The sequence below is a fragment of the Camellia sinensis genome, chromosome 4 (assembly GCF_055761805.1).
Source record: "Camellia sinensis isolate YWXY chromosome 4, ASM5576180v1, whole genome shotgun sequence".
NCBI lineage: Eukaryota > Viridiplantae > Streptophyta > Magnoliopsida > Ericales > Theaceae > Camellia > Camellia sinensis.
The window spans coordinates 25,205,139-25,232,578 of NC_138964.1; the positions used below are offsets into that span (position 1 = coordinate 25,205,139).

At 36.1% G+C, this 27,440-nt stretch overlaps 1 protein-coding gene across 1 annotated transcript; it reads left to right on the forward strand.

The window, feature by feature from the left end:
* Positions 1-1,895: 1,895 nt before the first annotated feature.
* Positions 1,896-27,216, forward strand: LOC114294465 (receptor like protein 27-like). The gene is made up of 3 exons (XM_082923138.1): positions 1,896-2,133; positions 23,264-23,407; positions 25,826-27,216. The coding sequence occupies exons 1-3, from the start codon at positions 1,896-1,898 to the stop codon at positions 27,214-27,216; spliced, it is 1,773 nt and encodes a 590-aa protein (XP_082779264.1).
* The last annotated feature ends 224 nt before the right edge of the window (positions 27,217-27,440 follow it).

A 27,440-nucleotide genomic window follows, 5' to 3' on the forward strand; every position in this document is an offset into this window, starting at 1 on the left:
CTTTTTCCCTTTTACTTATCAGCTTTTGATGGTTAGTTTAGGGCATATTTCAATTAGTATACCTTATGCTTGCATGCGTGCATCATTCATTTGTCTTGCATGCACCGGGCTCGGCGCATCATTCAAACTGCATTATATTTCAATACCTACTTGGATACGTGTTCTAAAGTATGCTATCAAGTGTTGCATTCATGTGCTATTTAGATAGTCGTGCCTACTTAGTTGCATTTTGCATGCGTTGCATTAGGCATTTAACATAGCTAGGATCATGGATTGATTTCTAACGAGTTTTTTGTTTTGGCTCGGAGTACACTGTAAGTGTTTACGCTTTAGCATACTACATGTGTGTAAGTGATTGCCATGACAGCATGCTTGCCATGAGGCTATTTGCTTAACTGCTATAACTGCATAAATGTCTGCGGATGAAGGCTTTGTTGCGTGAATTGGGACAATTCATCAAATGTATATTTTAAGCCCACTTGAGGGTGGCAAATCATCATGTTTTATGCCCACTTGAGGGTGACAAATCCGCGCTTTAGCCTACTTGCGAGTAGCACTTTCAAACCATTTTAAAAAACAAACATGAATTGTTTTGTTCCAATTCTCGCGATGGAGTCTACACTTGTATGTTGCACGCATCGCATAGTAAGTTAGATTAATAACCGGATAAGAATACATGAGGTTTATAAAATGACATATCATACTTAATGGAGGCTGATCCTTTGATCGGGGGAGCGGGGGTGCTCATTTGAGGACCTTCCCCTCTCGTACCCAAGTTCCCGAGCCGAGGCAACTTTGGTGATGATGGACACGTGGCCTTAGGCATGAGTCAGGGTTTCCTAAATTTCCCAAAAGAAAATATTTAGGTGGTGACTTTGCAATCTGGCAAAGCAGTCCATGTTTGGCGCTTTTTGATTCAAAATTGATTTTTCAAAACGATTTGCTGGATTTGGACTCTTTGGTGATTTATCAGTCTTACATTGCACTTTGTGAGATTAGATTTAGAACCGTGATGAGAGTCTGAACTGTAGTAGCTAGAACCCAATTCACGCCCTCTCCGAAAGGGGAGCGCGTGGAGAGAGTTCGGGCAGTCTACAGTTTCTGGCGACTTTGCTGGGGATTTAGAGAACTTGACTCGTACATCATGATATGTTATTTTGTTTACACTTATGTGTTTCTTTGCATTGCATTTGCATTGGTGTGCTTAAGTCACAGTGTTTGCCATCTACTATTCCTGAACGGTTTGTCGGAGGCTTGCTTGGAAAAGCGTGCCATAAGGATGACCGATTACGGGCTCTGCCACGATGGGAACACAAACCTTGGTTTTACCGAGGCACCCTATTTGACCATTCGACCCAGTTGCATATCGGAAGCCTTAGAGACTATTCGAAACTAGGACTGGTTGTTTACCCGAATGTAGGTTGTTTGAAACCGCATGTGTGCGTAGTGAAACCCTAGTTCTTGACAAAATAGGACAGGGAAACCCTAACCCTTCATAGAAGTGTTTTGACTCTCAATTAACTGGTATGTGCTTTACAGTGAAACTGTATAGGGATGTGCATATCGGTTGGTATCTGTTTTGGGGCAGAATCCAGTAGAGAGCACAGTCATTCAGTTATGCTCATATCTGTTCTAGTGAGACCAGGCTGAGATGTTGTCTGTTTTCTCTTTTGCTGGGTAGTCCTGAAACCATTGCTTCAGAGGCTCCGATATCCCCTGGGTACATTGGACTTGTGTTGATAGACTTTGTCAGGTCAGAGATTCCATTCAGGGCAACCAGTGTTTCCTTTGTTGAGGCAAGGCAAAGAAAGGCTAGTCAAGGCTCACCGGTTCAACTGATCCGATAGTCACCAGTCACATCACCTCTGTTCAGAGCACGAGCATCTACATCTATCATGGCGCAGCCTCCGATAAATATAGAGGATTTGCTGATCCATTTTCAGCAATCAGTGGATTCGCTGCAGCAAGATATGGTTAAGCAAGCCAAGACATTGCAGAATATGGTATTCAACTTTAAGGACCTCCACGACATTGGGGTTCAAATCAAGGAGGCCATCCGACAAGGGATCTTTGTGGAAGATAATGAGCCTTCGAAAAAGGATGTTGTTCGTAGTTCTAATGCTGCTACTGATGGTAGCACAGTTGCGAAATGCTCAAAAGTAGACACTATCACTACTTCGCTCAATAGCCAAAGACCAACCACTTCAACTCGGCCCCAAGCCTGAAATTTCCATCCTCTTTACATGAGTCTCTCATAAGCTTTGAAAATGCTGCAAGAAAAAGGGTACCTAGAGTTCCTAGAACCCTAACCCCTTCCAAATCCTCTTCCACTAAGATATGACCTAGTTAAACACAGTGACTATCATCAACAACACGATCATGATACGAATCGTTGCATCTGCCTCCGTCATAAGATTCAGGATCTTATTGACGAAGAGATCATAGCTCCACCAAAGGGACCTCAGGCCACCACTGACCCGTCACCTCATCCACACCTCACTTTAATCCACGTATTGCCATCTATTTATGATCCCAACATATACATTACCCCGACTCGTTTTCCAAAGCCTGAGGTGTTCATTCCAATCAACATGGACTTATGTATGATGGATGCATTTGAACCCTAATCATCTCAAACCCGTGAACCCACTACTTCTGAGGTGATGAGAATGATTAAAGATCTTTAGAGAATAGTGGCAGATCTGGTCTTTGGGACATTGGCTCCGTCATCGACCATATCACATACCAGAAAAGGCTCTCCAACCTTGGGGCAAGCTGCAATTGAAAATGGCCAACCTAAAGCCATCCCAGGTCTGGGCAATGACATGTCGACAACAACTGGGCTCCGCTCTGATATAACGACCCAATCCTTTGGCAAAGAGGAGGCAAATGGAAAGAACAAGGTAGGGACAGGCATTGGTCCCCATGAACACCTTCAGTAGGCTGTTGAGGCTTTGAAAGCCGAAGGGCTGAACAAACAGCAAGTGATTGCAATTGTTGCAAAGATTGTGGATGACACTTTTGCCATTCAGAATGAGAGCATTTTGAGTCAAGGGGCAAGCTGGGAGAATGGCCATCATACCAGAAACGTTCCTTTCAGCTCTAATCCTACACTCGGAAGAGATCAGCAAACCCAGTCAGCACTTATCAATCCCTTTGCTAGTGCATCTAGCAAAACTCCACGAACCTCGAAGTACCAACCCCGAGGTTAGAGGGTCTTCCATGCCCTCTACATGACTTTGTCCAAAGCTTTCCAAATCCTCGTTAGGCAAGGCCATCTCAAGCCCCTTGAGCCTCGGCCTCTCCCGAATCCCTTTCTCGCTAAGCATGATGCTTGCAAGTACTGTGCCTTCCATCAGCAAACCAGTCATGACACTGACCTTTGTTTTCGTCTTCGTCACAAAATACAAGATTTGATTGATAACAGGGTCATTGTCGCACCAAGTCCTGCAAAGTCTATCGGCACTGGATCAGTGAACTTGGGGGATAATGTGATTATGTGATCGGGGGATGAACCACCTGCTGGTTGTGCTCAGTTTACTTTAGATATGAGAATGACACGCACTGTTTTGAGCAATTCGCGAATGTTGTTTACCTTACTTTCTGACTTGGGTATTGGGTCAGTTCTATTATGTTGTGTTGAGTCAGTCTTTTTGCACTGAGGCAATCGAGTCTGTCTTGTTGTATCGAGTTTGTCTTGTTGTGTTAGAGTCGGGTAATTTCGGGGCTGTTACCTCGGACATCACTATCTTGTTTTGTGTTTGTCTTTTACAATCTTTCTTTGAGTCTGTTTCTGCCTTTGAAGCCAGTTGTGCCAGTAAATCTGAGTTTTGAATGAAATGACAGAGATTTTCACTTACTTTTATGTGCCTTTAAATCATTGCATTGACCTAAGTTTTTCAAATTTTTTTTAACATTGTGATGAAAACAAAGAGGGAGGAATTCCTCAGGATTTGCAAAAATTTGACCAACTGAGAGAAAGAGAGGCGTGCTAAGGCCTTAATAAATGAGATCATGCTTGATAATGTGCGTACTGAGAAGGATCCTGGCTTGATCCAGATTGGTTCTACATTGTCTTCGGCGCGAGCGACTAGTCGCTTTCTTAAATGATTTCAAAAAATGTTTTGCGTGGTTCTGCAAAGACCTGTGTGGAATCGCTCTTGAGATTGTTCAGCATAAGATCACTCTCAACTTCGAGACTCAACCCCTTTTACTTTCAAACCTTGAACCTGGATTCAGATTGTTCAACGATCAATCACAATGTGAGGCTTGTATGACCAGATTTGAAGCAGCCCATGAACTAGGGGCAATAAAGTCGTATGACATCAAATGAGCCCACCAAGCCAGATTTGAAGCAGCCCTCAAACTAGGGGCAATAAAGTCGTATGACATCAAAGGAGGCCCGCCAGACCAGATTTGAAGCAACCCTTAAACTAGGGGCAACAAAGTCAGATCAAGAAGATCAGATGTTATCAAAGGAAGCTTGTAATGCTATATCAGAAGTAGCCCTTGAACTAGGGGCAAAATTATTAGATGTGCTCAAAGATTTAAAAGATGGGTCATTCTACAAACCAATGAAGACCAGCAAGAAAGCCAAATTCCAGCAGCGGAGAGAAGAAAAGTATTGTTGAAGGATGATTGAGTTCCTATCCACAATACTAGGGGCAAATTCAGCCCCCATTGGATGGACTTCTACATCATCAGTGAACCGTATCCATTCTCTTGGATTAAGATGGTTTTGAGATCCTATGACCAATCAGCATGGACAAAGATACACTTTTCTATCCTTGAGAGGCTCGCTGGGTCGAAAACCCAGAAGGGTGACCCAGGAAAAAGTTAGAGCAAGAAAAAAAGAAAAGAAAAAAAAAAGAAAAGAAAAAAAATGCAAAGAATGAAGAAAAAAGAAGAACAAAGAAAAAATGAAAAGAAAAGAAAAACGGAGCTCTCAAGGTTGAAAACCCGAAAGGGCGGCTTTGACAAAAGTTAGAGCGCAAAAGGAGAGGTTAATACCCGAGTGTACCTTAACCCGGAACTACCTTAGGCTTGATTCCTATGTTTGGGATACGTAGGTAACTTCATCCTGAAGTCTGACCTCAATAGCTTGCTTGGCTCATCCATGTTGATTGGTTTATCCTTGTTCAACTCAGCTATCTTGTCCATGTGAAGTGGCTCATTTTCATGATCATCTTCGTTCGGACTCAGTTGTCCTACTCTGTTAGAAGATTCAGCTACAAGGCAATTCAAGTTCAGATCTGAGGTTGTGCATCTCAGGAGTAGATTTCATGTTGGTCGAGCAGTGGCCATTTGCAAAAACAGTTTTTGAGGATTTTTAATGAGGTTGACTAATTTTCTCAAAAATTCTTTCATTTTTCCAAAACTAGACCATTTCTTGGACCCAAAAAAGGAAAATTTTCAGTGCTCATAGCCTTACTTGCATGATTTCAAATCAGAAAATCGAACAAGTGTGTTAATCAAACTCTCGTTGGTCAAAATTGTTTTAGTAGAAAGTCAAAACAAAAAATGGTCAAAATGATGAACTAGGGGCTCAGTTGAGTCATGTTTTCTGTCTTTTTCCCCATTGTCAACATACTTGCTTGAAAGGGCACTCTGCTTGCCAGAAAGGGCACCATACTTGCCGGAAAGGGCACCATATTCACCAGAAAAGGCACAACTGAAGCTAACAACAAAGGACCGAAAGATCTTTCATCCTCCAAGTAGCGAGGTATCAAGCCAAGTACGAAGCACGAACTAGAAATGGAGCGGGATGTTCATTTCCCTTATCTGGGACGATCACACCCAAATTGGCTTCTGACTCGGAATGGGGATGTAGAAAATGCAATGTGAGAGACCAATCGATCGTATGCCTGAAAGATGGGACATGTTGTAACTCACCTCGATCAAGCTAAACCAATGGCGTCATCAATCAATGTCACTTGCGGATCTGCTGCACACTCAGTTGTAGCGCAACTCCTCCGTGGAAGAAAGCTCACTGTTGTGAGTGGAAGAATGAGAATCTAGTAGAATACTAGGGGCAAGAACCCATAACTTCCTACTTATCCGTCAACCACCCAGGGGAGGGATAAACAATAAGAGAGATTAAAAAATAGAGAGATGTACGTTGAGAGAAAAGTGAGAAAAGGGCTTTTCAGAGAAAAAAAGATTGAGTGCCAGAGTGATGTGAGAATCACAAATGAGAAAATGGGTGGAAAATAATACCCGAAGAATTCATTGAAACACATCCGAGCATGCATATCTCCCTTGCCCGCGAGGCCATTTATCGCTTTGTTAGCTAGATGTAGTTAATTACATGTGTTGTAATAATTAATGAGATTAGATAATTAATTAATTTAATTGCTTTAATTAGCTTAAATTAGCTAATTATTCAGTTTCATTTGTGTTGTAATAATTGATTAGCCAGAATAGTTAGTTAATTAGTTAATTTGTAATAAGTAGCTTAGCTTAGCCTAGCTAGCTAGTTTATTCATTCGGACCCTCCGTCGAGAGGGCACAATGTTGTAATAAGGGTGCGTGTGTGTGTGCATGTCTTCCAACCCCACTTCTTTCTCTCTTTTACTTATCAACTTTTGATGGTTAGTTTAGGGCATATTTCAATTAACATACCTTATGCTTGCATGCGTGCATTAATCATTTGGCTTGCATGCACCGGGCTCGGCGTATCATTCAAACTGCATTGCATTTCAGTACCTACTTGAATACGTGTTCTAAAGCATGTTATCATGTGTTGCATTCATATGCTATTTAGATAGCCGAGCCTACTTAGTTGAATTTTGCATGCGTTGCATTAGGCATTTAAAATAACTAGTACACTGTAAGTGTTTACGATTTAGCATACTACATGTGTGCGAGTGATTTCCATGACAACATGCTTGCCATTAGGCTATTTGCTTAACTGCTATAACTGCATGAATGCCTGCGGATGAAGGCTTTGTTGCGTGAATTGGGACAATTCATCAATTGTATGTTTTAAGCCCACTTGAGGATGGCAAATCATCATGTTTTTAGCCCACTTGAGGGTGGCAAATCCGCGCTTTAGCCTACTTGCGAGTAGCACTTTCAAACCATTTTAAAAAACAAACATGAATTTTTTTTTCTAATTCTGGCGATGGAGTCTATACTTGTATGTTGCGTGCATCACATAGTAAGTTAGATTAATAACCGGATAAGAACACATGAGGTTTATAAAATAACATATCATGCTTAGTGAAGGCCCATCCTTTGATCGGGCGAGCAGGGGTGCTCATTTCAGGACCTTCCCCCCTCGTACCCAAGTTCCCGAGTCAAGGAAACTTTGGTGATGACGGACATGTGGCCTTAGGTACGAGTCAGGGTTTCCTAAATTTCCCAAAACAAAATATTTAGGCAGCAACTTTGAAATCTGGGAAAGCAGTCCATGTTTGGCGCTTTTTGATTCAAAATTGATTTTTCAAAACGATTTGTCAGATTTGGACACTTTGGTGATTTATCAGTCTTACATTGCACTTTGTGAGATTAGATTTAGAACCTTGACAGGAGTCCAAACTGTAGTTACTAGAACCCAATTCGCGCCCTCTCTGAAAGGGGGGCGCGCAGAGAGAGTTCGGGCGGTGTACATTGCCCCTCGACCCCGCCTGGGTGCTGCCCCTGACCCACCAGGGGGCGCTGCCCCCTCGACTCCCGTGAGCTGACCTGGCAGCTCGATCCCCATCATAATTAGCGAAGTGGCAATCTTGAAAAAATTATGCACAAAAAAACGTCTCTGCAAGGCGCGATTCGGGTTGGATTCACATCTAATAAACTTATAGCCTCACTGAAATAAAAGTGCGAAAACAAGTACAACTGAAAGGAATTTTGTCAAACGGGATTGCCAAGAATAAAAACCTAACAATCTCCCCTTTGGCAATGCCGTGACAAAACACACCTAACAAATAAAATCCTAAACACCCCAACCCATTACAGCCAACAAATGCCAACTTCTTTCTCAAGGTCATGATCTGCAAAACAGTTATTAGTGCCACAATCTCCAAAACAAGTATTAGTCCCGCAAGAGTAAATGAAAAAGCAATAGACATATGATAAGATTATCTTGAAGCATGATATGAAAATATGAATACATATAAATTGGAGATTTTAAGAACATATGGCATGAATAGATGGCAATACCAACACAAATGCGCCCGCCATGACAAAGGAAGCTCAATCAAGTAAAGCAAGATCATAAACCACACAAGCAATGATATGATGATGTAACTATCAGGAGCTTGCAAGAAAGAAATAATAAGCAAGCAGTGCATAGTAAAATGCAAAACAACTAAAGCCAATCTCCCTTACCAAACAAATCAAAGTGTTCATGCTAACAAACTCTTGTAATGATAAACCAAACTCCCCCTTACTAAAACCAATGAATAAGAAGAAAATGACAAAAAATAATAAGGTGGAGCAAGCAAGAAATTTCAGATTTATACCTTGAAACACACAAGATTATCTAAGAGGCACAATTACTTGAAAACACAATGTGCACAGCCTCTAGAAGATTCCTCATAAAAGAAAGTGATGCATTATGTGGAAAGCATAGATCTCATGAAAAGAGTGTGTGTGTGACTCTTAGAGTTCGACAAACACTAGATTCAAATCCTAGTAGTGATCTGAAAGCTGGACCTCCGACAAGAGAATCTAAGCACAAGTAAGGAATGTCCAACCACTAGAAATCAAGGGGTATTTGTTGAGTAATAGCGGAGGCTCCCCCTCAATCAATGAATCCTTTTTTTTTCACATTTTTTTTTCTTGCACATTTTTTTTTTATTTTTTCTTTTGCACACTCATTGGCGGCTGACATGCTCAAGAGTATGGAAACCAAACCAGAGAAGCATGGATATAATAAGGATAGCTTGGTTGGTGACTCTGAGGTAGCCTTTTCCTCATGGCTAGACTACAAAGATATGAGAGGAAAGCCATGGAGATGCAAAAAAGATGGAAGGTGGTTTAAGAGACTCAACATCACCCATGATATGCTAGTATAGGTCAATTCCTCTAGAAAAGCAAAAGATCAATGCCAGAAGTCCATAGAGAAAAATGATCACTAAGGCGGAAGATTCCAAAATTTGCTAATCCAAGAGTGTGTACAGAATGAGACATACTAATCAAAAAACACACACTCCAAAATGAGTAATGACCACAGAAAGCACACACATATTAACATGTAATGGATATTCTCATCAATTCCAATATGCACCAATGACTATTCAAAAATTTCAATCTTGCAAAACCATACTACGGAAATCTTTTTGGATTTTTCCTTTTTTTTTTTTTTTTTTTTTAAACAAAACAGGACAGAAACAAAAACAAATAGGCACACATTAAATGATAGTACACATTAAATGACCCAAAAAGGAAGAAAACACACAAAAACCTAAACACTAAAACGAATAAACAAATTAACACAAGTCAAGTTTTCTTACCCAAACTGCTTTAGTATGAACAAAGTTGCGAGAATTGCGGTTCTTGGGTGGTGTCTTGACGTTGTGGTTCCCTTCTCCTTCAATGGGAACCCATCTCGACTTGGTTTCCAACTTCCTATTTCTAGGTCTAGGAAAACACAACCTCTGTTCATGTTTGGTCTCAAGCAAATCAAAATAACGAGGTCTAATCTGACCCTTAACCTCATTACCACCAGTGAAGTGTCTCGTACTCCACGACATGTTGGAATTTCTTCTGTCTCTAGGAGACACTCTCCCATGCAACTCATAACAATAAGAGTGAATATGCCCATACATACCACAATGATGACCAACAAAAACAGGGTGAATAGGATGTACCTTCTTTTCTTTGACCTTACCAACTTTAGGAAGATTGAGAAGTCTTTCCTCTCGTTGAATCTTGTGCTCCCCCTACCCTTAAGTTCTTGTATCATGAGATGTGGATGCACTATGTTTTTGCTCTTTCTTACCACCAAAGCCAATGCCACTCTTGTCAGAACAAATTTGTTGAGACCTAATGATATTGTCCAAAGTCTTTGATCCTCTGTTCCAAAGACCAATGGTAGCAATAGCACACTTGAGTTCTTCCTCTTTCTTGATCATTGGTTCTTCCGAAGCAACTTGAGATATCTCGAGAGTTTCAATCTTTTCTTCATAAGTTGCAGAGATTTGTTGTAGCTCATTCCTCTTCGTCTCACATGTCAAGAGTTTTGCACAAAGAGCTTGTCGATCATTAGAAATCTTAAGGGCATCATTCCTAACCTTGGAAATCTCTTTCTTTAATTTGGCATTCTCACTTTCACATGCTTTGAGTTTCGTAGTGAGTTTGTCATTCAATTTGGATAAGTTAAGAGATTCCTTATACAACTTTTGATATGCTTGCTGAAATTCTTCATCTTCACTCCCTGAGGATTCATCATCAGTGGCATTCTCAATCGGGCTCTTCGGATACTCTATTCGTCCATCAGTTTCAGAAGCTACCATGAAGGCAAGGAATTGTTTGTGTCCCTCTCCACCTTGATCTTCATTGTCACTTTCGTCTTCATCAGATTCTGATTCATCATCCCAAGTGATAGCGAGGGTTTTCTTCTTCCTCAAACGAGTGAGGCATTCTTGAGCAATGTGACCAAAATCCTTGGCATTCATAGCATTGGACTCTTTCAGAGTTCCCTTGTATCCTTCCTTTCTCCTTCTTGGCTATAGAATTAATTTTGAGTTTATCTTTGCCTTTGGATTTATGAGTATGAGTAGAGTCCAAAAGATTAGGATTCTTTTTCAGAAAAGATTTTTTAAATTGTTTTACAAAAACATCTGTAATCTTGGAATCTATCTTACAATCTTCATCAGAATCTACTCCAACTCTATGAGCACTACTAAAAGCAATAGCATCTTTTTGTTTCTTATTGAAATCCTATGTGCCTCATAAGTTTGGAGATTTCTAACCAAATGATCTAGCTTGAGGTTGTCAACATTTTGAGCCTCCTCAATAGCCGTAACTTTTGGTTGGAACCGATCGGGCAAGGACCTCAAAATTTTTCCTACAATCTTGGATTTCGGTATTTTTTCACCTAGATTGAAGTTGGAATTTACAATGTCACTCAACTTCACATAAAATTCATCAAAGGTCTCACTATCATTCATTGAAAGGTTTTCGAAACTAGACGTGAGCCTTTGAAGTTTTGAGCGTTTAGCAGAATGAGTGCCCTCATGAATAGTTTGTAAGATATCCCAAGCCTCTTTTGCGACTTCACAATTGCAAATACGACTAAGCTCTTCAGGTGTGACAACGCAAAAGAGGGAATTGATAGTTTTACTATTCCAGCTACTATTTTGGTAATCAATTATGTCCCACTTATCAATTGGTTTGGGGAAAGTTACTCCATCAACGGTAATCGTTGGTTCAATCCACCCATACATGACAGATTGCCAAACTTTTTCATCAATAGATTTCAAAAATGATCTCATCGGAGCTTTTCAAAAAGAATAATTGGATCCATCAAGTACGGGTGGTCGAACCATAGAATTTCCCTTACGAATTGAATCCATTATCACAAATCAAACAAGATCTCGCTCTAAAAGATTTTAAAAAAACACAAGAGCGACCTGCTTTGATACCAATTGAAAAATCTAGAAATCCCCTAGATATTGATTTGTGATTATGTATCAATTTTAATCATTAAATAGCAATCCCAATCAAACAATCAAAGACAAATCAACACAATGATTTTACGTGGAAAAACCATAATTGGAGCACCTCCAATTGTGATAAAAAAACCATGGGCAACAGCCACAAAACAATCCACTAAGAAGATATAAAGGAATTACACATGTATACTCTTAATTACCTAGCGAATCCATGACCGAATTGAACCAACCCCTATGTGTCTCTTCCTGCCCCATCTTCACCTCGGAATTGTCTTGACGATCAGGCACTCCAGAATGCACCAAAGCTTCAGGCTCGAATTCTTTAGAATCCACCGAAGAACAACTCTCTCTTTTGTATAGAATGAACAAACAAACCATTGATGTATTCTTCTTAAACCATGAGCTGAATACTCAATTAAACATCAAAGAAAACTAGCAAAATATCCCCAGATACAAACCCTAGAAGCCAAGAAGAAGATTTGGAGAAGTAATCCTAGATTTGGAGCAACTTGCGAATTTATAGAATCTAAAATCGCGAGGTCCGCTTGAGCGTGGGAATTGACGCTCGAGCGGGGACTCTATGTGACGTGTTCCAAACCAGGATGTACGCTTGAGCGTAAAAACACGATACTGAGTACTTTTGCAGACACTCATGCTTCTGGAACTCACCATTCTCCGCTCGAGTGGGGGAATGTCCGCTCGAGCGGACAAGCAATTTTGAATGCACTATTGCATTTTGCTTCGGGGGCACTGCCCCAGACCAGGTCGATCCCCGTCATAGTCAGCGAAGTGGTAATCTTGAAAGAATCAAACACCAAAAACTTCTCTGGAAGGTACGATTCGGGTTGGATTCACATCTAATAAACTCATAGCCTCACTGAAGTAAAAATGCGACAATAAGTACAACTGAAAGGAGTTTTGTCAAATGGGATTGCCAAGAATAAAAACCTAACACTATGGATTAAAAAGTAATATTGTCATCTATTTCACACTGAATTATATATTTCTCCTTATTATTTTTGTGTCTGCTTCTTATTTATATTTGTTCTCATCACTATTGGTTTGCACTGGTGTCAAATGCTTCATGTCATATCTGTTAAAGCTAATAATTACAGTGGTGGCATACGAAAATGAATTTGTCTACACAACTTTTGTGTGTGAACAATACACAATATAATTGGCCCAAATATGTGAACTTTACATCCAAAAAGTGTAATAAACCCACCCAAAATGGTAGGATCTATCATTTTACACCAATCAAAATGTGTGTATTGTTTATACACTCTTTCTATTTGTAAACAAAATCAAAATTGGACTTGGTGACATACCAAAAGAGTTGAGAACCTTACTCTTTTTTATGACTCTTTTACTAGGGAAAATAAATAAATAAATAAATAAATTACAGGTACCCATTCCACCTTCCTTTGGCAACACTTCAAACTTAACATGGCTTGACTTGACATATAACATCATTCACGAAAGAATTTCAACTGAATTAGGACAACTTCCAAATCTGCAGACATTTTACTTGAGCTCCAATTATCTCACAGGTTCAATTAGATCCTGCAACTTTTAATTAGTGTTCTTTAATAATTATTAAAATTTACTTGAATTTCTTTTGGAAATCTGCCAACGACTATTGGGCTTTTGGCTTTCACAGCTTGTAGATCACAAATTGCAAGTCAATCAACTAACTGGGCACACAGAAAAATATATTGAGGGGTTGTGAGTCCCATCATGGATTATGTTTTAATGATCCAAATTATTCATTTTGTAGGGCTTTCTATTTATATAATCCATGAAAGAATAAATTAGGTAGATCATATAATCGTATCATTCTCATTTTATTGTATTTCTATCAAAAAAATTAAATGGTCTATTTTAAAAAACTATTTGTCAATTTTTTAAGAGACAAATGTAATTATTAAAATAAAATACTACGATTATCAAATCAACTTAATTTTTTTCATGATGATATATATACTTATGATCTTAGAAAATGATCGATTAAGATCATTGAAATGAAACCATTGATTATCAAAACAATTTAGGCCATCCAAAATGTAAATAGCTGAAACATATTAAGACTATCACAGTCCACACGTATTTATTTTTTATTTCCCTCAAATTCCTGAAGATTTTGAGTCAAAATTTTGGGAGTTTGAAGGCTATCGTGTTTGGTTGATTCTCATAGTCTGTCTAAAGTAAACGGTTCGGATCATCGAGGTTGACCACAAATTGGGCTCACTAAATCCAATTGCTCTCTCAAGTTGGATGGTCATCCAATTTGAGAGAAAGGGTTTGGTGGGTAAATTTTGGAGGTGATTTTGATTATCTAAATCGTTTACTTTTCACGACTATTTGATTAGAATAATCATTCAAAAAGTCAAAACGATCGGATATCAATTGCTACATTTATGAATTATGTTTGAATCAAGATGAGCTCCAATCATCTCACAAGTTCGATAACCTCCTATAGTTTTTAACTAGCATTCTTCACTGATTAAAATTTACTTGAAATCTACTAATTTTCATTTGAAAATCTTCCGACTACAGGGCTTTGGCTTTCCAATCGTGCATAGCTCAAATTATAAGTTTTTTTTTTTGATCGGCAAAGAAAACTTTATTGATGAAGCACGTACAAAGTACAATGGAAAACATCAATAAAGAGAAGTTTGGAGCTAGAACAAGCATCAACCTCTTAGTTGGTGAGGAACCAACAAACAGAGAAAAACAAGAAAGAACAAGACTAAACCAACAAATAGAGCAGCAAAACAATCTACAGAACAAAACATATAAAACCAAGACTAAGCAGCTCAAATTACAAGTTAATCAACTAACTAGGCACACATGAAAATATAACGGGTTGGAAAAGTAAACCCTAAACATATGGATGAAAATATTATATTGACATCTATTTCACACTGAATTATATATTTTTCCATATTTATTTTTGTGTCTGCTCCCTATTTGTATATGTTTTTATCCTTGTGGATTTGCACTTTTGTCTGATGTTTCGTGTCATATCTCTTAAAGTTAATAATTTTAGAGGTGCCATATAATGGATTTTATTTTATTTTTGATCAGGTCATATAATGAATTTGTTCACAAAATTTTTGTATATGAACATACACAAAATACGATTGGCCCAAGTATGTGGACTTCACATCCAAAAAGTGTAATGATTCCACCCAATCAAAATGTGTATATTATTCACACACTCTTTCCATTTGTAAACAAAATCAAAATCAAAATCAGACTCGGTGGCATACCAAAAGAGTTGAGTACCTTGCCCTTTTTGAGAACTATTTGACCAGAAGAAAATAAATTTATAGGTGCCATTCCGCCTTCCTTTGGCAACACTTCAGGCTTAAAATACTTTGGCTTGGCATATAACAAGATTTCATGGAAGAATTCCAACTAAATTAGGACAACTTCCAAATCTGCAGATAATTTCCTTGAGCGGCAATCATCTCACAGGTTCGATCGCCTCTTGTAATTTTTAACTAGTATTTTCCAGTAATCATTGAAATTTACTAGAATTGTATTGCCTTTCTTTTGGAAATCTTCCAATGATTTGGACTTTTGGCTTTCCCATCTAGCAAAGCTCAAATTACAAGTCAATCAACTAACTAGCCACACATGAAAATATAAATGGCTGAAAACATATTAAGATGTTGATAGCTTACATGTATCTCTTTTGAGCATTGCTATTTAAACCCAAAAGTTAGACTTAATTTTCAACTTCTACGATGTGGCAATCAATTAAAATATTTAAGACATCTTCCTCCCTCGTATCTTCTCTAATTATTAGTCAACCATCTCATTTACACATCATTGGATTTCTATATTGAACTTGTATGCCATTTTTCATTTCTTTTTTTACTTTTCTTAAATTCATTAAAATCTTGGGAGTTTGAAAGTCATTTTACAGTGTTTAGTTGATTTTCATAATTATTTCTTCTTTTTTCAATAAAAAAAAATGGTGAAAAACTACGTTATCCTTCTCTGATGTTTGAAAAAAAAATACATTGACCTCCACAATTTTGACATAATTATATTAAACTCTTTTAAAATTCTAGTTCACATTACATCTTGCCTCATTTTCATTAATGATTCGTTAATCCTATGGATTAAAATTCTAGTTCACATTACACTGAATTATATATTTCTCCTTATTTATTATTTCTGTGTATGCTCCATATTTGTTTTTGTTTTCATTACTATGGGTTTGCATTGGTATCAAATACTTTATGTCATATCTGTTAAAGATAATAATTTCAGTGGTGACATATGAAAATAAACTTGTTCACACAGCTTTTGTGTGTGAACCAGACCCGACCCTAACCCAAGGCAAGCAAGCCTGCCGCCCTGGCCCCCAAAATTTAATCAAATTTAAGGGTCCCAAAATACTTTTAATCAATGTAATATTATCAGCTCTAAATTAAGGCCCAACCCAAGTTTCTTAACTTCACCACACAGTCCAGACAAAATGCCACCAGAAAAAATTGCGGGGTTCCAAATTGAATTACAATAATATATTGGGTAAAGTATGTAAATAACAAAAATCTATCAATTAAACCTTGTGCTTTCTATTGCTTCCCATCTGTAAGCATTGGAAGCAAATTGTGCCGAGACCAAGCAAACGTCCAGTCCAAATTCTAGGCCCCGACATAGTTGATGCGGTGCTCTTTTAAATTCATTTCTCTTATTTGATTTGAGAACTGTGCTTTTCAATTTAATCTCTTTTTTTTTTTTCTTTTAGTTTATTTTTTTTATAAAAAAAAATTATTGATTGCATTGGTTTCAATTTTGATTTGTGCCTTAAATCTAATTTCAATGCCTATTTTTTTAATCTACTTTTTTGTTGATTAAATTTTGTCATGCTTTTGTTTTGCTTGAATCAAATGTTTTCCACCAATCAAAATGTGTGTATTATTCACATACTCTTCGTATTTGTAAACAAAATCAAAATTGGACTTGGTGGCATACCAAAAGAGTTGAGAAACTTTACTCTTTTTTATAACTCTTTTACTAAAAAAAAAAAACTTTACAGGTACCATTCCGCCATCCTTTGGCAACACTTCAAGCTTAACACGGATTGACTTGGCACAAAACATCATTCATGGAAGAATTTCAACTGAATTAGGACAACTTCCAAATCTGCAGACATTTGACTTGAGTTCCAATTATCTCACAGGTTCGATTAGATCCTGTATATTTTAATTAGCGTTCTTTAATAATCATTAAAATTTACTTGAATTCTAATGTCTTTCTTTTGGAAATCTTCCAATGACTATTGGCTTTTGACTTTCCCATCTTGTAAATCTCAAATTGGAAGTCCATCAACTAACTTGGCACACATGAAAATATATAGAGGGGCCCATGTCTCTCATCATGGATTATGTTTCAATTATCCAAAATATTCATTTTGCAGAGCTTTGCATATATATAATCCTTGAAAAAAAAAATTAGGTCAATCATATAATCATATCTTTTTTATTTTATTGTATTTGTTTCCAAAAAATTATATGGTCTGTTTTAAGAAATGTTTGTTGATTTTTTAAGAGCCAAATGCGATCAAAATAAAATTCTACGATTATCAAATTAACTTAATTTTTTTTGATGATGATATATATTCTTAGGATCTTAGAAAATGATTGATTAAGATCATTGAAACAAGACCATTGATTATCACATGATTTAGACCATCCAAAATGAAAATAGCTGAACCATATTAAGACTATCACGGTGCACGCATATTTATTTTTTATTTCCCTCAAATTCATGAAGATTTTGAGTCAAAATTCAAGAGTTTGGAAGCTGTCGTGTTTGGTTAATTCTCATAGTTTGTATTTTGGAAGTGATTTTGGTTATCTGAATCATTCATTTTTCATGACTCTTTGATTAGAATAATCATTCAAAAAATCAAAACAATCGGATATCAATTGCTACATGTATGAATTATGTTGGAATCAAGATCATGAGCTCCAATCATCTCACAAGTTCGATAACCTTCTACAATTTTTAACTAGCATTCTTCACTGAATAAAATTTACTTGAAATCTAATGATTTTCATTTGAAAATCTTCCAACGACCATAGGGCTTAGGCTTTCCAATTGTGCATAACTCAAATTACAAGTTAATCAACTAACTAGCCACACAAAAAAATATAAATGGCTGGAAAAGTAAACCCTAAACATACGGATGAAAAAGTTATATTGACATCTATTTTACACTGAACTGCATATTTTTCCATATTTATTTTTGTATCTGCTCCCTATTTGTATATGTTTTTATCCCTGTGGATTTGGACCTTTGTCTGATGTTTCGTGTTATATCTCGTAAAGTTAATAATTTTAGAGGGGCCATAAAATGGATTTTTTATTTTTTATTTTTATTTATCAGGTCATATAATGAATTTGTTCACACAATTTTTGTATATGAAAAAAAAAAAGGTCCAATTAGTACACATTAAAGTGTGTTTAGGAGAGAAAAGATTGAGTGCACACTTAACCTTTGGCATAGTTCACAAAGTAATTGTTCCAAGACTTGAACCCATAACCTCAAAGTTATTAGCCAAGTCTTAACTATTGAACTAATGATCACTCCTAATTTTTGTATATGAACAAGACACAAAATATGATTGACCCAAATACGTGGACTTCACACCCAAAAAATGTAATGACTCCACCCAATCAAAATGTATACATTGTTCACACACTCTTTCCATTCGTAAACAAAATCAAAATCAAAATCGGACTCAGACTCGGTGGCTTACCAAAAGAGTTGAGTATCTTACTCTTTTTGAGAACTGTTTGACTACCTTTGGCAACACTTAAAGCTTAAAATGGTTTGGCTTGGCATAGAACAACATTCATGGAAGAATTCTAACTGAATTAGGACAACTTCCAAATCTGCAAATAATTACCTTGACCGACAATCATCTCACAAGTTCGATAACCTCCTGCAATTTTTAACTAGCATTTTTCCGTAATCATTGAAATTTACTTGAATTCTAATGCCTTTCTTTTGGAAATCTTCCAATAATTCGGACTTTTGGCTTTCCCATCTTGCAGAGCTCAAATATTAAGTCAATCAACTAACTAGCCACACATGAAAATATAAATGGCTGAAAACATATTAAGGTCATGATAGCCTACATGTATTTCTTTTGAGCATTGCCATTTAAGCCCAAAAGTAAGATTAATTTTCAAATTCTATGATGTGCCAATCAATTAGAATATTTAATATAGTTTCCTCACTCATATTTTCTTTAATTATTAACAAAACATCTCTCTTGCATATCATTGGATTAAGATAGTGAACTTTTATTTTTCAATTTTTTTTTTTACTTCCCTCAAATTCATTAAAATCTTTGGAGTTTGAAAGTCATTTACGGTGTTTAGTTGATTTTCATAATTATTTCTTCTTTTTTCAACCAAGGAAAAAGGTGAAAAACTATATTAACCTGCTTTGAGGTTTGAAAAAAATACATTGACCCCCATAATTTTAACATAATTATGCCGAGCTATCTTACAATTTTATTTCATATCACATCTTGCCTCATTTTCATTATGATTAGTTAATCCTTCGTTATGATTAGTTAATCCTATGGATTAGAAAGTAAAATTGTCATTTATTTCACACTGAATTTTATATTTCTCCTTATTTATTTTTTGTGTATCTGCTTCCTATTTGTATTTGTTTTCATCACTATGGGTTTGCACTGAAGTCAGATGGTTAATGCCATATCTGTTAAAGCTTAATAATTTCAGTGGTGGCATACGAAGTTAAATTTGTTCACACACGTTCTGTGTGTGAACTATATACACAAAATCTTATTAGCCTAAATATGTGAACTTTACACCCAAAAAGTGTACCAACCCCACCCAAAATGGTAGGATCTATCATGTTACACCAAATAAAATGTGTGTATTGTTCACATACTCTTTCTATTTGTAAACAAAATCAAAATTGGATTCGGTGGCATGCCAAAAGAGTTATCATGAACCATACTCTTTTTTGGAGCTCTTTTACTGGAAGAAAATAACTTTACAGGTACCATTCCGCCTTCCTTTGGCAACGCTTCAAGCTTAAAATGGTTTGTCTTGGCACGTAACAAAATTCATGGAAGAATTCCAACTGAATTAGGACAACTTCCTAATCTACAAGGATTTTACTTGAGCTACAATCGTCTCACAGGTTCGAAAATCTCCTGCAATTTTTAATTAGTAATCTTGAATAATCATTTAAATTTACTTCAATTCTAATGTCTTTCTTTGGGAAGTCTTCCAACGTCTATTGGGCTTTTCATAAAATATATTGAGGTCTCGGGAGGCCCAACATAATTTCGTTTTAATGATTTGAACCATTCATTTTGTAGGACTTTTCATATATATCATTAATGAAAAAAAATAATTAGGTCAATCATATAATTGTGACCTTTTCAATTTATTAGTTTCCAAAAAACCAAATGGTGTATTTTTAAAAACATGTTTGTCGTCCATTACTTTGGAGTGAAAAACGATAAAATGAAAAAATTGTGATTATCAAATCAACGTAATTTTTTCATGATAATATTTACTAAGGATCTTATAAAATGAACTATTTAAATAATCGAAATGAGACCCTTGATCATCAAAATGATTTAGATCTTTCAAAACATATGAAGATTATCACAGTCTGCACATATTTATTTTTTACTTCCCTCAAATTCATGAAGATTTTAAGTCAAAGTCGTGGGAGTTTGAAAGCTTTCGTGTTTGGTTGATTCTCATAGTTATAAGTTAAACGATTTAGATCATTAAGGTCATCTCGAAAATGAGTTTACTAAGCCTAACTGCTCTCTCAATTTGGATGGCTATCCAATTTGAGAGAACAGTTTGGTCATAGTGGTTTTTTTTTGGGGCCGAGTTTGGTAATCCGACCCATTCAGTTTTTACAACTCATTGATTAGAATAATTATTCAAAAAATAACGATGAAAATATCAATAGCTATATGTTTGAATTAAGATGAGCTCCAATCATCTCACAAACTCATTAACCTCCTTCAATTTTAAACTAGTATTCTTCACTGATTGAAATTTACTTGCAATCTAATGCTTTTCATTTGGAAATCTTCCAACGACCACAAGGCTTTGGCTTTCTAATCATGCATAGCTCAAATTACAAGTCAATCAACTAGCTAGCCACACATGAAAATATAAATGGCTGGAAAAGTAAACCCTAAACATATGGATGAAAAAGTAATTATATATTTCTCCATATTTATTTTTGTGTCTGCTCTCTATTTTTATTTGTTTTCATCCTTGTGGATTCGCACCTTTGTTTGATATTTCGTGTTATATCTCTTAAAGCTAACAATTTTAGTAATGGCATATGAAAATAAATTTGTTCATACTGTTTTTATATAAACAATATACAAAATATGATTAGCCCAAATATGCAAACTTTACACCCAAAAAGTGTAATGACTCCACCCAATCAAAATGTCTGTATTGTTCACACAATGTTTCCATTTGTAAACAAAACCAAAATGGGACTCGGTGGCATACTAAATGAGTTGAGTACCTTACTCTTTTTTGAGAACTATTTGACTAGAATAAAATAACTCTACAAGTACCATTCCGCCTTCCTTTGGAAATATTTCAAGCTTAAAATTTTTTCGCTTGGCACATAACAACATTCATGGAAGAATTCCAACTGAATTAGGACGACTTCCTAATATGTGGAGATTTGACTTGAGCTCCAATTCTCTCACAGGTTAGATAACCACCTGCAATATTTTGTTAGTATTCTTCAATAATCATTGAAATTTACTTCAATTAAAATGCCTTTCTTTGGGAAGTCTTCCAACGACTATTGGGCTTTTGCCACGGTCTGGTTTGGTTCGAAATCGCAACTAAAGCTTTGGAACTGAAAACTAGACCGATTTGAATGGTTCCACTATTTTCAGAACCAGAACCAAAATTAAAAAAATTAGACCATACTAGCAATTTGGTCGTGGTTGGATCGGTCTACCAGTTCCACTGCTTTTTTTTTTGACACCTTAACTTTTGGGTTTTCCATCTTCTAGAGCTCAAATTGCAAGTCAATCAACTAACTATGCACACATGAAAATATATTGAGGGGCTCGTGATGCCCACCATGGATTCCGTATGAATGATTTGAATCATTCATTTTGTAGGATTTCCGCGTATATCATCCATAAAAGAAAATTTGGGCCGATTATATAAGCATAGCTTTTTCATTTTATTGTATTTGTCTCCAAAAAATTAATTGGTTTATTTTAAAAAACATATTTGTCTTTCATTTCTTAAGAGATAAACGTGATAAAATCGAAAGATTTCAAAAAATCAACTCAACCTAATTTTTTCCAGGATGATATAGACTAAGAATCTTACGAAATGAATAATTTAGATCATCGAAACTAGACATTTGACCATCAAAATGGTTTAGATCCTCCAAAATGTAAATGGATGGAAACATATTAAGATTATCACAGTCGACACATTTTGGTTTTTACTTCTCTCAAATTCATGATATTTTGAGTCAAAATCTTGGGAGTTCGAAAGCTATCATGTTTGGTTGATTCTCATACTATGTATAAAGTAAACGGTTCAAATTATCGAGGTTGGCTCCAAAATGGGCTCATTAAATCAAACTGATCTGGCATTACACAACAACGGGTATCTATTCAGTCAAGTTTGGGTATGAGTGTGCTCTTATGCTTAGGAAAAATGGAATGAGTGGTAGTCTAAGAGGGGTAGATAGTAGCAATCGATAATTGAAGTCGTACTGGAAGAAACTTTGGAAAATTCCCATTAATGGTAAACTTCGGCTTTTTCTCTGGAAGTGTAGTTTGGACATTGTACCACTGGGAGCTTGAATGAAATGTAAGAAGCTGTCGGTGGAGGCTACCTGTTTGAGTTGTGGAGGGAAAAATGAATCTGATGCATATGATTGCTGAATGCCCTTTCGTCATTATAGTCTGGTATGCTTCCCCACTCCAGTTGGACACTCTTTCTCTTGATCGGAGTTGCTCTGCTACTTTTCAAGCGCTGGTAGCATCTATTGTTTGGAGTTTGTGAAAGGGCCGGAAAGACACATATTTTAATGCTGGCAAAGGTGATCCTATCAATGTCACGCAGGGAGCAGTGTTGAGAGCGAAGCAATTTAAGGAAGCAAATTTACCTATTCTTGTTGCATGGGCCGAGTCAGATCTGTCAACTAATGGGCAAGAAATTCGGTGGTAAGCCCCGCTGGGGGGTTGGTTCAAGAAAAACTTTGATGGGGCTTGGGTAAAGCAGACTGGTATGGGAGGTTTTTGGAGTGCTGGTGGGTATATTTTGGGGCCGACTTCGGATGACCATTCAATTTGAGAGTATAGTTTGGGTTTGGCGGGTATATTTTTGGGGCCAACTTTGATTTGTGGGGCCAACTTTGATAATCCAAACTGTTAAAAGTATAATGACTCCACCCAAAATGATAGGTTTTATCATTTTATACCAATCAAAATGTGTATATTGTTTACACATCTTTCAAATTGTAAACAAAATCAAAATCGGACTCGACATACCAAAAGAGTTGATTACCTTACTCTTTTTGAGAACTCTTTTACTATAAGAAAATAATTTTACAGGTACAATTCCGTCTTTCTTTGGCAACACTTCAAGCTTAGAATGGTTTGGCTTAGCACAGAACAACATTCATGGACGAATTCCAACTGAATTAGGACAACTTCCTAATCTGCAGACATTGTACTTGAGCTCCAACAATCTCACAGGTTCGATAACCTTTCGCAATTTTTAATTAGCATTCTTCAATAATCATTGAAATTTACTTGAATTTTAATGTCTTTCTTTAGGAAGTCTTGCAATCTCATCTTGTAGAGCTCGAATTGCAAGTCAATCAACTAACTGGGCACATATGAAAATATAGAGTATGACTTCTCTCAAGTTTAATTATGAACTTGAAGGGCCTGTAAGACCCATAATGAATTTCGCTTCGATGATCCAAACCGTTTATTTTATAAAGTTTTCTGTGCTTATCATCCACGAAAGAAATTAAGTCAATCAAATAATCGTAACCTTTTCATTTTATGTTATTTGTCTCAAAAAAAAAAAGGGTATATTTTATAAAACATATTTGTCGTTCATTTTTTATGAGACAAACAGAATAAAATAGAAAGATTATGATTATCACATTAACTTAATTTTTCCATGGTGGCATAAACTGAGGACCATACAAAATGAATGGTTTAAATCATTGAAATATGACCCTTAGTCATCAAAACAGTTTAAATCATCCAAAATGTAAATGCCTGAAAACATATTAAGATCATCACAACCCACACACATTTCTTTTTACTTCCCTCAAATTGTTGAAGATTTTAAGCCAGAACCTTGGGAGTTTGACGTTATCGTGTTTGGTTGATTCTCATAGTCTGTATAAAGTGAACAGTTCGGATGATTGAGTTCAACCACTAATTCCAACTGCTCTGTCAAGTTGGATGGCCAACTTGAATGAACAGTTTAGATTCGATGGATTTATTTTGGGGCCAATTTCAGTAATCTAAACCGTTCACTTTTTAAAAATCACTGACTAGAATAATCATACAAAAAATTAAGATGATCGAATATCGATAGCTATATATTTCAATCATATTTCTATTATAACAAATGAATGGTTATTTTTAAAATTATATTTGTCATCTATTTTTTTAAGACAAATTTGTAGTGCACCCCAAACACCCTCTTAGAACTTGAGAGAATCCAAATCTATCTTCTTCTTCTTCTTCTTCTTCTTCCTCTTCATTTATTTATTTAATTATTTGAACTAGAAACCAGTTAGAAAAAAACCAGAAAAAATATTTTTGAAGTTTTTAAAATTTATTTTTACCCCCTAAAAAGAGAAAATGATGAGATTTTTTTGTTTTGTTTTGTTTTTAAATTGATAAACACAATTTGAAAACTCAACTGAACTTGTCAATATTAACATAGTTTATTACAACAATGTTACATTTATCAAATTTTTGATCATATTTTGCTTATCACATAATTGTTGGTTTAATGGATCTCACGCGTATCGTCTAATATCTAATAAATGTGAATGTATCAAATTAGATGCGATAGTTCTATGATGTACACCCTTAAAAGGGGATAATAAAATTGTGAGTAATGCTAGTGATTCCAAATATTTTATCAGATGTCTCACATAGACGTGGGGCCCATATGTGACTCACATGGTGTGGATCCCATATTCATGTGAGACATTTGATCGATATACTGGTAAACATTTGAGGTTCCTACCATTTTTGAATAATTGTTACACTACTTTGTAGTGTTAGTTATATGGAGAATAAAGTAAATGTTGTAAGAAAAATGGCAAAATCAAATAGCACTTTTGGATCATGTGACCTCAAAATCTTTAATGGTTATAATAACTGCATTTTCAACATCAACATGTATTAAATTGAATATAATTCCCTAACCAACTAGGCTTAGTCTAGTTGGCCACCATGCCTTCCTTAGGGCTTAGTCCCAAGGAGGTCATGAGTTCAATTCCCCTTAGGGGGGTTGAATTAAGGGAGTGCTAGCATTTAGGTGCTTTGCCAAGGGTGGGGAGATCTTCTTCCATAGGTGCTAATCTAACAACTAATAGCTAACATTTGCCGATAAAAAAAAAAAAAAAATTGTACATAATTCCTTGATAAACATATCTTCATGACAAGACATGAAAAATAATGTCAATGCAAATTTTCTAGGTACATGCCTGAGTCTCTTGAGAACTTTATGCATATGACTTATAAAGACTTATCCTGTAACAAGTTTGAATGCTAAATAGTCCTAATGATTTTGCTAACCTTACACAGTTAATAGTTCTGAATGTTTCAAGGAAATATATATATATTTTCTAAACTTATTTCCATGACAAGACGTGAAAAATAATGTCAATGCAAATTTTTTAGGTAGATGCCTGAGTCTCTTGAGAACTTTATGCATATGACTTATAAAGACTTATCTTGTAACAAGTTTGAACGCTAAATAGTCCTAATGTTGCTAACCTTACACAATTAATAGTTCTGAATGTTTCAAGGAAATATATATATATATTTTCTAACATTACACATATTGTTTATTTCGATTTGTCACGAAACAATTTCAATCACAACTTATTTATTTAAACTTTTCAAATATTACAGGTCCAATTCCATCAGGGTTGTTTAATATTTCGTCATTGTCGTACTTAATCCTCGGTGCTAATCGACTCAATGGTCAACTCCAAGAATTCCCAAATCATTCATTGCAATTGTTAGATTTGAGCGTCAATGAACTAAGTGGCCGCATCCCACCACTTGTGGCGACAAACTTTTTAACCTCACATAATAAATTCACAGAGATCCCTTCAGTGATTTGCAATGTGAGTTCCATTGAGATCCTTGATTTGTCTCATAATAACTTGAGTGGTGTAATTCCACAATGTTTAGGAAACTTCAGCAATGTACTAAGTGTGTTAGATCTTAGTATGAATAACTTTCACGGCAGAATTCCGACCTCATTTGCAGAGGGAAACAAGTTGAGGACTATTGATTTAAACAGGAATCATTTGGAAGGGAAAGTACCACGATCCTTGGCAACATGTAGACACTTGGAAGTTCTAGACTTCGGGAACAACAATTTAAATGGCACATTCCCCTACTGGTTGGAAACTCTTCCAGAGTTGCAAGTCCTTGTCTTTCAATCCAATAAATTTCACGGTCCCATGGGCTTTTCCAAAACTCAACTACCCTTTTGTAAACTTCGAATCTTGGATCTCTCTCACAATGAGTTTAGTGGCTTTTTGCCAACAACATATTTCAAGAATTTCAAAGCTATGAGAATCATCAATGAAAGTGTGGGACTGAGATATATGAGGGAATCTTATTATGGTGATTCAGTGACAATCATGATAAAGGGTCTTGAGATTGAATTACCAAGAATTCTAACAATTTTCACGACGATTGACTTATCACACAACAAATTTAGTGGAGAGATTCCAAATGTCATCGGAAAGCTTCATGCACTTCGATTGCTTAACTTATCTCACAACAACCTTGTTGGCAATATCCCTTCATCATTGGGAAATCTATGTTCGCTTGAATCCTTGGACCTCTCTTCAAACCAACTTTCTGGTAAGATTCCTAGCCAATTGACAAGTCTGACATTTCTTGGAGTCTTAAATTTTTCAGAAAATCATCTTGAGGGTTGCATACCTCGTGGCAACCAATTTGAAACATTTGATAATAGCTCGTACAATGAGAACTTGGCATTGTGTGGGTTTCCTCTATCAAAGGAATGTGAAGATAATAAGACACCACTACATCCAACACCTATGTTGCACAAGGAAGATGATCCAACTTTTGCACGTGGATTTAGTTGGAAAGCGATACAAATGGGGTACGGATGTGGAATGGTATTGGGATTGGTAATGGGATATATTATATTCTTAATTGGAAAACCAAAATGGTTTGTAAGAATTGCTGAAGGAGAACAACAGAAGAAAGTGAAAAGGTCACACAAGGGTGGTAACAGACACGGAGGAAGAAGAAAGTAGCAAACACAAATGTCATGTCAGGTAGGTAGTGTTTTACCTTTTTTTTTCATTGTTAGATGAATAGAGAACTTTTTTATAATGGCATAAAGCTTAAGTGATGTTTCTCTCATTGTACAATGCTACAGAAATAAGTAAGATTTGTGCAAAAAATTCTCCATTCACTTGAGTAACTTTAAATAAGCTTACTGATAAAGCAGTTTGAAATGCAAGCTTTGCACAAGGTA

Bases quoted from the DNA above. Each gene is read 5' to 3' on its own strand.
- LOC114294465 (XM_082923138.1), top strand. From the start codon at position 1,896: ATGGCGCAGCCTCCGATAAATATAGAGGATTTGCTGATCCATTTTCAG. The intron at 2,134-23,263 runs GTAGCACAGTTG...ATAATTTTACAG, and splicing joins TTCTAATGCTGCTACTGATG to GTACAATTCCGTCTTTCTTT. The intron at 23,408-25,825 runs GTTCGATAACCT...CAAATATTACAG, and splicing joins GAGCTCCAACAATCTCACAG to GTCCAATTCCATCAGGGTTG.